General features: G+C 40.0%; 1 protein-coding gene across 1 annotated transcript; it reads right to left on the bottom strand.

Moving 5' to 3' along the window:
* Window positions 1-3,958: 3,958 nt before the first annotated feature.
* LOC139460490 (perlucin-like) lies at window positions 3,959-14,355 on the bottom strand. The gene is made up of 4 exons (XM_071241970.1): window positions 14,301-14,355; window positions 11,755-11,843; window positions 11,131-11,224; window positions 3,959-4,179 (listed from the first exon to the last, which is right to left on the bottom strand). Exons 1-4 carry the CDS (start codon window positions 14,353-14,355, stop codon window positions 3,959-3,961), a joined length of 459 nt encoding a protein of 152 aa, XP_071098071.1.
* Between the last annotated feature and the right edge of the window lie 787 nt (window positions 14,356-15,142).

Here is a 15,142-nt window from a genome sequence, read left to right as displayed (position 1 = left end):
TTATGTGCTTCAGAGATGACATTTTACGCCATCACATGGTTCCTATTGTTGACCATCTGAGGGACACTCAGTCAGATAGTGACAAGTCACATACTGCACATGGCACTGTTTACTATCTTCAAAATGAGAAGACGACACTTCTCCCATGGCCTTCCAAAAAGTCCGATCTCAACCCTTTGATTGACAAGTACATCAACATCAACATAAATACTACACAAGGTAAGAACACTTGGTCAAACTGTGTGAAGTGTAGGCAAGATGTTGAAACAGTTTGATTGGTGTCCTGATTCGTAGTTGTCTGATAACAATAGGTCGTGCCCAGCGGGGACCAAGTTTTAGAGAAAATGTGTACACACTTGATCACAAGTGCAATATTCAGCATCAATCAACAGGCAAAAATAATATTTACAGGATCGATCTTCTCATTTTGGCTCCCTGGTTCTTCCTACAAAAGCATACATTACATATAGTTCATTATTAGTATCACATTTATAAATACATCATATGCTCAGCTGTAGACTTAAAATGAATCATGAACGATACCTTGTGCTTTTACAATCTAATTTCAGTCAATTCATTTTCTCCGAAGATGAGTTTATAGCTGCCTGTGAATTCATGTCATCAGAAGTTTGTGCATATTTGAGCATCGACTGAGTCGTCGTTGTCATACGTTGTTTGTCAGACCTCGAACACAGATGCGTGGAAGGTGGGGTGAAATGGGGTTTAACGTCGCGTCCAAGATTATTGCACTTATATAGCGACGTGCATGCACGTGTGTGCGTGTGTGTCTGCTTGTTCTAGTCCGGACTGATGCCGATTTATAGTGCTAGCCCACTGAGATACCATGCCGCAGTTTAACATGAATACCCCACTCAGACACAGTATACTGACTCCGAGCCGACCAGTCCTTGCTTTAGCCCCTTCATGCCGAGCGCCAGACAGGGTAACAACAAGTACCATCTTTAAACGTCTTTTGGTATGACGCGGCCGGGGATCGAACCCCGGACCTTCTGCTCTCCGGGCGGACGCTCTACCAGTAGACCACAGAGGCGGTCAGATGGATGGAAGATGGCGGCAATCATTTGAAAATGCGCTCAAAGCTGGCACTCCTTGACTAGGCATAGTGACAGTACCAGTAACTGGCCGGGATCTTCAGATGTCAAGGGGCTTATGTCCGATCCAATGATGAATACACCAATGCCGACCTCAGAAATAGTAAATACAGGGTTAATAATTCAGTGTAAATTGTTCATTCTTATTGAAGGGCTAATCAACACTTTATTCACTAAATAAACATCAATGAATTAAACTTACCTTCTAGATAACTGGTGATGTAAATCCTGCTGGGGTATGGCTAAGGAAGTTGAGGCACCATAAGTCCTCATCATCCCCAACGAGGTGACCCTGCTTTGGTTGTTGGCTTATAGCCTGTGCAGGTTTTAAATAATATTGTAAATGCTAAACTATGTTTGATATGTTTGCTTCTATATATAACTTTGATGTATTTATAGAATGTTTGTTAATATTATTCTCGTCTCTATATGGTTGAAATAGTGCTGATGCGACATTAACTTTTAACTCACGCGTGATGATTGTTGCTTCTGAGTCAGGCAAATCCCACGAGGCAGAAGCGTCTGATGAGAGGCAGATTGTAACATAATGTTTTGCTTGGGATGGTTGAGATGACATATGTTTGTGAGAGTGAGGTAAGCTGTGTAGTCATCCTAGAATGTTCTAATTCAGCTTTCAGGATACAGAGACGCTTCTTATACTGCTTGAACTGAGCACAGCTTTTGTTAAGTTAACTAGTCTCAACATATTATTTTTTTAATTATCTTACATTTGTTAAACTGGTAATTACGAGTCTCACAGTGTGTTCCTAATCCGTCACAGGGACAGTTCAAATGAACTGACCTATGCATTGCACCAGGAATGACAGGATCCCAAAGTTGAAAATCGGACGACTAATCAGCAGCATGAGCAAAATGTCATCCGGGAGGGGAGTTGATACTCCAGATACTGATTGCAGCGTCAGTGGTGATTCCCAGGTTGACACTGATCTCCCACAGCAAAACGTGACAGTCTGATTCAAGGTGTGAGCTGGGGCAATACCTGTCAAGATCCGGGTTACAATGGGTCCTCAGTAACCCATGTTTGTCGTAAGAGGCGACTAACGGGATCGGTTGTCAGACTCACTGAATTCCGTGGATCGATGTTCATGATGTCAATCACTGGATTGTCTGGTACAGACTTGATTATTTACGAACTGCCCTCATATAGCTGGAATATTGCTGAGTGCGGCGTTAAACAACAAACAAAAGCTGCTATTTTTCAGCATTGATAAAAGGAACGTTTCTTCGCATAACGCCAATCAAACGTTACTGCTCGCTAATGTCAGCTTAATTAACTGTGTGATAGAAGTACCTGGCATTCTGATTGTCAGTTTACTACTTTCTATTTCTTGTTTCCATCAATGATTCGCACCAGGTATTCATTAATGTAGCACTTATCTGAAAACGTGGGTGGTGCTAACTAATGCTCAGTGGTATATATATATTTTTTATATGTTTCATATGGACCTGTTTCCGACAATCTTCGGAGGGTATTTTCATTTCAGAACGTTTTGACAAGGGCCCGTTTTAGGCATAACCAATAATTACGTACACCAAAACAGTAGCACATTATACATGTTCAGTGTATATTTTTTCAATGCTTTTTTTGTATTATTCGAAAATGATTTGATTTATTTTTACCATCAAAACCATGAAACTTCTTTGGTGATGATAAAAGTTCATGATAACTTAATTCGACTTTATATGTCAATACATGCATTCTATTAGTATCATAAAATTCATATCGAATTGATATCTAAAAATCGAAATTGTTATATCAATAATAATTATTCATTCATTACACATGTTGCTATAATGAATCCAGATTCCCAGCCGAAGAAGGGACTCAAATCACAGACCTTCCCTTCAGGTACCAAATAATTTATTACTTTAATGATTTCTGTTCTCAATCCATAATCATGAACGTCAACACAGTGTTCTTTGCTCCCTCGCCGTGAGTGCTGAACGTGCACCCTGAGTCGTCCACATCTACACGTATTGCGGGTGAGGTCACGTTGACTCTCATCTCCCTGTCTGCCAAATCCTGATGACTCAAACCAAAGCTTCCTGTGAAGGCTAACTGGATCATCTACTGATCTTTTCTCCTGTTGTTCATTGAATAGTGACAACAAATCAAAGCGAAAAACACTTTCCATATTCGTTAAAAATCTTTGCTAAAAGCAAGGCAATTGCACGAATCTGGCTATATCATGAGCATGTATCTGGGAATCAATATCAAATAGTGATGATACCAGATGTTCTCAATACAAGCTAATAGATAATGTCGAATTATGTATTTCAATAAAAGCATGTCGTTTTGTAATCTACATATTACAGGATAAAAGTGTGACTGAGTGATTTTGGGTTTGAACGCCGGTTTTAACAGTGTTCCAGTTATATCGCGGCATGTTAGCTTAATTTGGGAGGAAAGCCCGAACTGATGCAGCTCATAGACGTTTTTCACTACGACGAAACCTGCGAGCACGGGAATGGTGCTGACAAACCTACACACTTAATCGGGGCGAAGCCGGATTCGAACCTACAATCAAAGGTTTCGGATGTGCCCTAGTGACACAACTCTACACAGCGAATCGCGGCAACTAAGACGACTGGGCCACCCATGACCCCTTTCAGGAAAAAAGTTACATAACACAAGAACATAGTAAATGGGACTCAACATTTTCAAAAGTGTTTATTATCTGATACAATATGGATGGAATTGCATTCAGCAAATCTTGTTACTTAACACCATTGTATGGAAGAATCAAAACAAAATACAACTTAACTTAATACCCATGTTTATTGTCAAACAAACATGATCCGTGTGTCTGCCATGTGGAAATTATTTAAACTTCTGTTTCACAAATAGATTGCAACTTCTTGTCACAGATATAATCATTCCATCTGTAGTGATATGACTGCCTCAACTCAAGGCAGTGTTCAGTCCTACCATAAGCATTGTCAGGCTGCCCAGGATTCCAATGTGTGTAGGTCACAGGATGGTGTCCTTCCCACCGCCACCTTCCCTCTAGGATCAGATCCGTGGCACCAATCCAGTAATGGCGACCTGACAGATACGTATTTTAGATATGTACGACTGAATCGCATTTAGTTACAATCATGGTAGTTGGTCACTGTCGTCAAGATTGCTGCTGGAAGCTGTGGGCACATGACATCCAGAAAAGCATCAGAAAAAGTAAGCGACATCTCGAGGGGTTAGTGCCAGAACCACTTATCTCCATTTTCCCTAGATGTGAGAAATCCCACTTCAAAAGTTTGAAATGGTGCTAAAAAGCACCACTTGAAGTTTTATTAGCAATATTGTCTCCAGCCATTGTCATTAAGTGTGCCAAACAGTATATCTTGTTTTTTCAACATAACATTGATATTAACATGTAATAAAGATAACCTGAAATATATACGATGTTCTGGCATATCTCTTTCCCAAAGAAATTCAGCTAGACTTTCAGCCAAAGCAAAGTAAATAAAGGCAACTCCATCTGGCAGCATAAACATTATACAGGAAAGGGGAAATGTGAGGCCCAGATCCTTGTAAACAGAAGTGATACATTGTGGCCCTGATAAATGATAACATTTCTGCTTGCGTCAAATTACCCCAAACACAGGACATACGTTTATGCTTCAGAAACTTTCTCAATGAGCAAGCCAATTAATAGCAATAACAGCTTATCTCCCGACAGCTGGTAATGGCTCAAACTCAGAGTCTGCGTGACACACAGGCTGATACCATTATCCTGGTGTAAGCTGACACTCTAAAGCATCGCTTGCTACAAACACGTGGTTATAATCACTTACCAGCTTTAACGATTATCTGGCATTGCCTAAAATAACTAAAGTAATGTCAGTGTTGCCTTTACCAAACATTGTTCATTTTATTAAATGCTGTACATTTACATTTACATTGCATTGTTTGTTTCAGTATGCAAAATTAAGTTAATGTCAGGCTGTAATGCTAATGAGTGTAAATGTGTCACACAAAGTTAACGGAGAAACGTTATTCTATAAATTATATATGAATAGAAGATCCTTTTAAAACCTTTGAGCAATTATTTGTTTATGTAAATATATATTCTTTTATGAAACAGTGGGTACATATTTAGCTTATTATCTATATACCAGTATATAATATGTAAAGAGTGATAGATAAATAGATAGACAGATCTGTACCCAACGTTCAATTTTCAAAATGGTGCCATAACTCGCAGTATTCACAAAAAAATATAATACTTTTTCCAGCTGAGCTTCATTCAAAGTCAATTTATGAACATACAAATACTGCAATTCTTAAGATCAGTTATCTCAGATTGTATTCGGATATCCAACCTAGCTGTCATAAGACATTTTAATGTGGTTACAATCATTTTACGTTCCTAACAGTAAATGGAATTCTTAGCTTGAACATTCACGCGATTGTTGTGGCTCACTAAAAAGGAAATTAATAAGGAAGTAATGCAGGAACTTGTCAGATATAATATAGCCAGGATCAGCATTTCAGAAATGTCAGACTTCCACAAATCTGAGTCGGGTATTCATGTTTAACTGCGGCATAGTATCTCAGCGGGCTGGCACATTAATATTGGCATTAGTCCGGACTAGTGCAATCACACGCACTTACGCACGCACGCGCGTACTCACACATAGCTATATTAGTGCGATAATGAACACAGCACCACAGTCACACATCATATTATGCAATGTCTGTGTCATAGTCTTCCTCCATAGCATCTGGTACCGGTAGACAATCAGGTCTGTTACCAGTTGGGAGAGCTTTGTAGTACTCATGATATTCGCTTGGAATAATGCCAGATCTACAAAGAGATAACAAGTCTTTCTTCTTCGCATGTGATATTTCTTGCTTCCCAGTGTATCTACAAGTAAGGGAGTTGGTTGTGTTCAGAGGTCTTCCTCGTCTACTGCCTGCTGTAACCTTGATTTCTCTGAACTGCTCATCATTGTGTTCAGTTTTGAAGTAAACGCTGTCAGGGCTAGTCTTCATAAACCGCAGCCAGCGAACATTTAGCCAGTTAACTCTACCACCATCCGTGTCCACTTTAGTATTTTTCAGTCTTTGATGTGCCAATTTCTTGAAGTCCATTACATCCGTGTGTTTGATTGGAATAACGAGATAGGGGTCCTTCCTTCTTGCCATTCTGATAACAGTATCCCACTGGCTGGGAACAAAAATACTTGTCTTTTTTTTGGCGAATTCAATACTGGAGTGAATTGCATCGCACTTCATTTGGGTGTGTCCTGGCTCCAAGAATTTATGGTCAATGACATCAATGTGGTCAGTGGTAGTGACAGCATGAAGTAGGGAAGCAGCAACATATTGGTTCCTATTCTGCCCTGTGCATGTATCTGAATACAGGATAACATGGTTGATGTTAGGAGGCATTGCTTTCAACTGTATTTGTAAACATGATGCAATTTCGCATGAACCTCTCTGGGCATCAACCTCTGACCACAGAAAACATGTACCGCTCTTGTGAACAGCATCATGCACTGTGAAATTATAACAATTCAGTTTTCTCATATAGAAAATTTCGCTAACTAGCGAACATGGCGTGTACAATACTGCCTCAAGGTCAAATGTTCCAACAAAGACAGAGGATTCTGTCAAGGCAAGTGTTTTTGTCCTTAATCTTTGCCTCTCGAGCTCTGATTTTTCTGGCTTGGTGTTCATTGAAATCCTTTGTTAATTGTTCTGTCAGGCAACCAGTGTCTCTTTCTCTGTAATATTGCTGACAAAGCGAACACTGGTCCTTCTTTGGTACATGGAAAGAAAAATTATATTCTTTATTGAAGACTTTTATGTAGAGTGATGAGGACACTGGTTCTTTGTTGTCTGCAGCACACCTTTCCTTATAAAGTTCATACATCTTTTTAATATTCAATTCTGGTCCTAAAAATTGCCTGTTTGTATCTTTTCTTGTGTAGTTGGCATCCATCTTAGGAAATGACTCGATGTGTTCCCTTACTTTTGTCAAGCGATCACTAGCAGTTTTATTGTGTGGCTTATGTCTACCGCGACGTTCTGTGCTCCCAAAGGTTCCCTGGCTCTTGTGCTGTAAGGCATGGCTGATATATGACTCCCCAATGTCAAGTGTCTTCATGAAAAACTTCTTGCAAACAAGATGTCTTGTTCCTTCCCACTGTAGATTAAATGCCCGATAGACTTGGCGTTTCTTTTCCACCTTTTTTTCACTGTCATCCAGGTATGTACGGGTTTTCTTTTCATCAGTGTTGGAACAAACAAAATCCTTTTGCCTTTCATATGATGCCAAGCTTCTAAATGCTTTAAATATACTGTGTCGAGCTTCTTCGGGGATCTTCTGGGTGCACTTATATCTACATTTTGAGCAGTCGACTGCTTTAACCGATTTTCCTTTCATGGTCTTCCCTTGCTGGTTCACATATTCCATTCCACCTAATCTCAGGTGTTTCTTTTGATTTTTTAACCATGTCTCGGGCGTCGCACGTCTCTTTCTAAACAGCACCTTTCTAGGAGGTGTATGGAAGGCTGCCGACTTTCTTGGAGTTGCAGATCGAGTTGGGTTCTGTTTGTTTGGGGTTGATGCTGTATTACCTGATGACACTGTGTCGTCACCATGCTGTGAAGATACTGGAACTGGACTTGAAGTATTTGAACTGATCACAGGACCTTCTGGCATTACATGGTTGCGTTCATTTACAGCAGGACAAGAAACATCAGAGATGCTGATCGACTGGAGACAACTTGCAGCTGATTTGGACGTTCCAGGACAGGTAGCTCTAGAAGCACATGCTTCTGTTGTTTCATGTTGAGTACTTGAGTACTGAGAAGATTTTGTGATGTTATTTTCTATCATTGTGTTTGACAAATGGTTAGCCAGTGGTGTGCATGCATCATAATGATCTTCAATACCTTTTATGGATGTAAATGCGAGGATTATTCTTCTCTCAGTGCATTGTTGACGAATTGTTACAGGAGTTGATGCCTTGCTGGAGAAAATACGGACACCACGACCTGACCAGTTAGCAAGTGCTAATGGCAGGAAATCAGCAACCTTATTGGTGAAATATCCATTCCTGCGAAGATGTTCCACTTCCAGTGAATAACTTTGCCATGTTTCCAGGTTGTTTTCCTCCACTTCAGCATAGAAATCAGAATAAGTGATGATATTATCATCAAGATGATCACACAGTTGTTTCCTCAGTTCACATTCACTCACATTAAGTTGAAGTGCAGAAGCCTTAAAAAAGCAATTTCCATCAGCCGGTACCTTCAGTAACTTGTATCCATTACAATGCAGAAGCTGTTCTAATCTCTCCGTGTGAAACTTTTTCATTTGAGATTCATACATGTAGTTGGTATGACTTTATGTAATGTCTTCAGAACAACAGTTTCCTCCAATTCCCCACTTGACCTTTCATGAAATTTGCTATGAACAATATTCTTCTGATTTGGTATTGTCAATTCTGTTTCCGATTCAGTGGTGTCAGACGAGCATAAATCTTCTTCATTCGGAAGGTACTCTTCTGATGATGTTTCGATGCTACTTTCAACATGTGTATGTCTATATTTCCCCAAATAAATTAAAGGTTCGTCATCAGAGCTGTCGAATTCATTTTCATTTCCTCCCTCACTGGTATTACTGGAACGTGGCTCTATGTAGTCTTGAGGGGCTTTCGTATGCGTTGCCGACAAAGGATCTGTGTTGTCAGTAGTTTGTACCTGATTAGCATCCATGTTGGTTGCCGTCAATGGATCTGCGCTGTCAGTGGTTGGTAGCTGATCAGTTTCCATGTTGGTTGCCGTCAATGGATCTGCGTTGTCAGTGGTTGGTAATTGATTAGCTTCCATGCTGGTTGCCGCCAATGGATCTGGGTTGTCAGTGTTTGGTAACTGATTAGCTTCCATGTTGGTTGCCGCCAATGGATCTGGGTTGTCAATGGTTGGTTGTGGATTTGGTTCCATGCTCGTTGCCGTCAATGGAACTGTGTTGTCAGTTGTTGGTAGCTGATGAGCATCCATGTTGGTTGCCGTCAATGGATATGGGTTGTCAGTGGTTGGTAGCGGATTCGGTTCCATGTTGGTTGCCGTCAATGGATCTGGGTTGCCAGTGGTTGGTAGCTGATTAGCATCCACGTTGGTTGCCGTCAATGGATCTGCGTTGTCATTGGTTGGTAGCGGATTCGGTTCCACGTTGGTTGCCGTCAATGGAACTGGGTTGTCAGTGGTTGGAAGCTGATAAGCATCCATGTTGGTTGCCGTCAATGGAACTGGGTTGTCAGTGGTTGGTAGCGGATTCGGTTCCATGTTAGTGGGTGGTTGTGGCACAATATGGTGTAATATCTGATTGTTCTCAATAATATTGCAAGCTTCCAAAATGTCTTGATCTTCGAAGTCAGAATCAAACTCACTCATTTTCCAATGCCTATAGAAAGAAAACAAAAAACATAAGAAAACAATACATAGCACTGGTCTTGAAATATTTGTGTATGTGACATTATTTCTCAATTTACAATCTAACTTCATGTATCATATATTTACTCTTATGTAAACTTTACTTGTGTTCATGAAAGATGTTTATGTTAAAAACACAAGTCTCACCCATGTCATTTACATACTATTTTATAGCAAAATTAACAAAAAATTCTCTGCGATTATCTGAAAACATCCAAGAACACACTAAAAGTTAACGAAGACTCATTTGACAATGACTTAAACATAAAAATCCGTTATATAAATCATCAGACGTGTTGTTGCGTCGTAACTTTATAACAATATAAGAGATCAATTTTCAAAAATTAGTAAAATAACAGATAATTTAATTAAATTTACAGTTTTACTCACCTTAAACGTATTTATGTTGATGAAAATAATTTGGACTATGATATTTCCGTTGTAAGACGTTTGATGTAGTGGGGTTTATCTTCGACGCCAGGACCAAGTAATGACCATTAGTATAAGCTGACTGGAATTTGGCCCGAGGATCAGATATAAATATCCTGGGCCATAGAAGGCTAGCACCAGTTAACATCATCTGGTGCGGGGGAGCGCTATCTCTAATCGTAAACACAAAAAGCCAGCACATCTCAAATGCTTATCAGTTGTTGCGGCTCTCCAATTAAAGGAGTCTGAAGCCTATATCAGAGTGCTAGAATGTGTCAATTCTCGATACGTTTTTCTGGCTTAATAGAATTGAGTGAAAACTTTAATGTTGTGTATACCAGCATGTAGTATTTTAGTATAGAACATCCTGGCGCAACAGGAGAACAGAGTTAAGTGATAAGTTGTTTATGTCTTGTTGAATATCTTTTGAAATATACAATGTAGTACATAGATATTTTGGCGTAGGATTATATATGGTCATACAATGTTTTGAAAGTCATAAAGTCAATTTTAATATTTTACAAGATAATGTGTTCTGGCACTAACCCCTCGATCTGTGTTGTGTCAAGATAAAAATGACGGTCATTCAAAATGTGTCCTCGCAATCACTAAAATTCCCTCTTATGTATCCGAGCTCTTTTGTAAGACTGGTAATATGAGAAGAGTATGCCATTTTTACGTTTTAATAATAAATTCACCCATATCAGGTTTAAGAATAATTGGATACCTCTTAGTGAAATACACTCTCGAGGCCATAGACTCAAAATTGCAACATGTTTCCAACTGAACACGTGTATCTTACTATATTCCAGTAGTTTGGCCCTTTGTTTATTTACCTCCCGAACGTGTTGGTACTACATAATCCTAAGAACTAGAAATAATTATTTTACACAGGAAGTGTGATTTGAGGGCTGGGGTCCACTGCAGTGATTAAGGAATATTTTTTTCCAAACTGAAAGTGAAGACATAAAGAATACAATATATATATATTACACCCAATCTGTGCAACTGTCCATTACTCAACGCTTCCTGTACGTCGAGCAATATTCCAGCTTCCACAACTTTTGAGGTAACAATGAGCATGCTTTTTCAACGACTGTTTCAAAGAGTGTGACGCCTCACCTTTACCATGGCGGCTTGCATAGCCTCTGATAAAACCGTCCTCATTCCTGCTCGTTATTATCGCAAGGTGGCTCCCGAAATACCGACAGTAACTCTGAAAGGTGATGCACATTTGAAGGATCAAATGAAATTATTGGTGTTATATAAATATCTGAAGGATAAAATTCAGTAATAAAAATACATATTGACATTAATAGTCCGCCTAACAATATACTGATCAAAGTAACATGACAAAATGTTAAACATTTGGTCTCAGAAATCATAATAGGAAAAGTGGCACTGACCGAATTGTTTTGAGTAGCATTGCAATTTTAGTCAGGGAATCAATGATAATTGTCAGTAGACAAAACATTAGGCTATATTTTGTTATGCATCTACACTGTAAGCAAACATAAACTGGACACCCTTTTTGAAAGAACATAAATTTAACCTGGTAAGTGTCAAATCTGCTTTGGTTATCTGTAGACATTAAGAAGAATGTTTTTCCTAATTGGTAAGATAACCTTTGGACAATAGTATCGTAGATGTGAAAAACATATACCAAATCAGACGCTTCAGTGAATGTACAAAACTTTGAAAATTGTTTTTAGTTAAAATGACTTTCAATTAATATTAAACACTTACAGCAGCTTCTGGAAATGATCCTCGCACATTGGAGAACCAGTAACAGGAGCGTCCATGTTGAACAAAACCCACTGGACAGCGAGACTTCCCTTCAACATGTTGGAGCAAATATGAAATATAGAGGGCGAGTTCAGCCCAGGTTCTAGATTCCTTTTCTCCTTTATCTGTTAACTTCGTCAAGACACATTTCAAGCTTACAATAACATACCCATATGTCGCAAGACACATTTCAAGCTTGCAATGACATACCCATATGTCGCAAGACACATTTCAAGCTTGCATTAACATACCCAAACGTCGCAAGACACATTTCCAGCTTGCAGTGACATACCCATATGTCGCAAGACACATTTCAAGCTTGCAATAACAGACCCATACGTCGCAAGACACATTTCAAGCTTGCAATAACAGACCCATACGTCGCAAGACACATTTCAAGCTTGCAATAACAGACCCATACGTCGCAAAACACATTTCAAGCTTGCAATAGCATACCCAAACGTCGCAAGACACATTTCCAGCTTGCAATGACATACCCATATGTCGCAAGACACATTTCAAGCTTGCAATGACATACCCATATGTCGCAAGACACATTTCAAGCTTGCAATAACAGACCCATACGTCGCAAGACACATTTCAAGCTTGCAATAACAGACCCATGCGTCGCAAGACACATTTCAAGCTTGCAATAGCATACTCAAACGTTGCAGACACATTTCAAGCTCGCAATAACATTCCCTAACATCGATTTCAAGCTAGCAATAACATACTTAAACATCGCAAGACACATTTCAAGCTTGCAATGACATACCCATATGTCGCAAGACACATTTACCAATGGATCATGGTTAGAAACTCGATCAAACACATGTATCCGTACATCGACGCGTGATCCACCCCTATAGTAAGAGCATACGCACATTTTCCTGATTATTATATTAAGGCAATTTGAATTGATGGAAGGATGCTGGTCAGGGCTTATGTCTTATCCAACAATTCCCATACTAATAACTGTGGACACAGCATCAACTTTTGACAAACATATAGAAGCAAAAACTATGTTTGTGTTTGACTCGATCTTGCAAGTAAGTTGTCAGCTGATTATACAATGCGATACGCACGGCATTGATTGATTATCTCCCTTGTTGCAAACGAATCTTTTGTCACGTGACCACAAGCGCTAGCGGACAATACGGAAATAGCAAGATCAAAAACAACTAGTAAAACGAGAAAGCTGATATTATATGAATCAGGAATCTGTGACGTTGACTCGACTACACAGAGCTACAGTTTATCAAAGTTTAAAAGTTTTGAAGCTTCCGAAGGTGCAGAGATCTTTCGGGATCAGGGCGTAGGCCATCATGTCAGGACCCGTGAAGACCCGGGTTGGAATAGGTCTTCAGGAACCCATGCTTACCATAAAAGGCGACTATGCTTGTATGGACCAGACAATCCAGTGATTGACGTCATTGGCATCGATCCACGTCACTGAGATACGATGACATGCATCAACCAAGTCAACCTGACCACCCGATCCCATTAGCCGCCTATTACGACAAGCATATGGTCGTCCTTTAGGACAAGCGTATAGTGGCCCTTTACGACAAGCATATAGTCGCCCTTTACGACAAGCATATAGTCGCCCTTTACGACAAGCATATAGTCGCCCTTTACGACAAGCATATAGTCGCCCTTTACGACAAGCATACAGTCGCCCTTTACGACAAGCATATAGTCGCCCTTTACGACAGGCATATAGTCGCCCTTTACGACAAGCATATAGTCGCCCTTTACGACAGGCATATAGTCGCCCTTTACGACAAGCATATAGTCGCCCTTTACGACAAGCATATAGTCGCCCTTTACGACAAGCATATAGTCGCCCTTTATGACAAGCATGTAGTCGCCCTTTACGACAAGCATATAGTCGCCCTTTACGACAAGCATATAGTCGCCCTTTACGACAAGCATATAGTCGCCCTTTACGACAAGCATTTAGTCGCCCTTTACGACAAGCATATAGTCGCCCTTTACGACAAGCATATAGTCGCCCTTTACGACAAGCATTTAGTCGCCCTTTACGACAAGCATATGGTCGTCCTTTACGACAAGCATATGGTCGTCCTTTACGACAAGCATATAGTCGCCCTTTACGACATGTTGAATACCTATTCGGATTTGCCTTACAAGTGCCACTGAGTAGTGAGGAGTGAAATCTCCCTGTTCCAGTCATAGAAAAGAATGACATGGAGCACTGTGACGACAAAGCAGCAAGTCATATTTTGAAAATTTCTCTGAATGTTCTGTGGTAGAGAGTCAGTTAATCTATTAAGCCTAGTCGAGGGAAGAATCGTATATGAGTAAGTGCAGGGGTTGACATTTACATCGCTTTTGAACAAATTATTCGTTTATCAAATATTCATAGTAAAAGAGACGTTAACAAATATCAATTTCTGTAGAAAACCATTGATAGATGAAAGGAAATACAATCTACATAAATTTATGAACTTTGAGAATCGTCCATTAACAAAGCCATCAGTTACCTGCATCTGCTAATGTCAGCATCGACAAGAAAACAAGGAGGTGAACAAGACGCATGGTTCTTCTGATCTTATCCGCAGTGCACAGCTTAGTGTCAGACTTGATCCCGCACGTTGTATTATATACATGCTCGGAATTATGAATGTGTCGTCAGCATAAAGCAAAAAGAGTATATTATCTCTGAACCATCTATGGCTTTCACACTTAACCATGTGTGTTTACTCTTATTGTAACAGATGGTGTTAGTTCTACCATTGATAGCTGCTGAGGTGATATTTCCAATTCGAGAACACTGGTTTATTTGCCACCAGTGGAAATATACATCACTGCTGTATATTGCAGATGAAGTGTGGTGGTAAATTATAGACTTCACAGAGGCAGTCGCGGACGCGGACGCGTGAAGCAGCGCAAAGTAAATCCCACGTCGAAGTTCAGCACATGCAAGTGTGGTTATGTATTGTTTCCCCCTCTAGTTTCATATAGGTCTTCAGCAACCAATGCTGGCCGTAAAAGGCGGTTATGCTTGTCGTAACGGGATCCGGTAGATCCCGATTCCGGGTTAGGTTAGGTCTTCAGCAACCCATGCTTGCTGTAATAGGCAACTATGCTTTTCGGCAGAGGCGACTAGCTGGATAGGGTGGTCAGGCTCGCTGACTTGGTTGATGCATTTCATCGTATCCCAATTGAGTTGAACGATGCTCATGATATCAATCACTAGATTGTCTGGTTCAGACTCGATTATTTACAGACCGCCGTCATATAGCTGGAATATTTCTGAGTGCAGCGTAAAACAACGAACCAACCAACCAATTTATGTATATCTGATGGGGGAGGGGGTTGGGGG

The sequence above is a fragment of the Haliotis cracherodii genome, unplaced genomic scaffold (genome assembly GCF_022045235.1).
Source record: "Haliotis cracherodii isolate W230 unplaced genomic scaffold, xgHalCrac1.p SCAF_14, whole genome shotgun sequence".
Taxonomy (NCBI): domain Eukaryota; kingdom Metazoa; phylum Mollusca; class Gastropoda; order Lepetellida; family Haliotidae; genus Haliotis; species Haliotis cracherodii.
The sequence above is the reverse complement of the archived record's forward strand: the minus strand, read 5'-3'. Positions and strand labels throughout refer to the sequence as shown.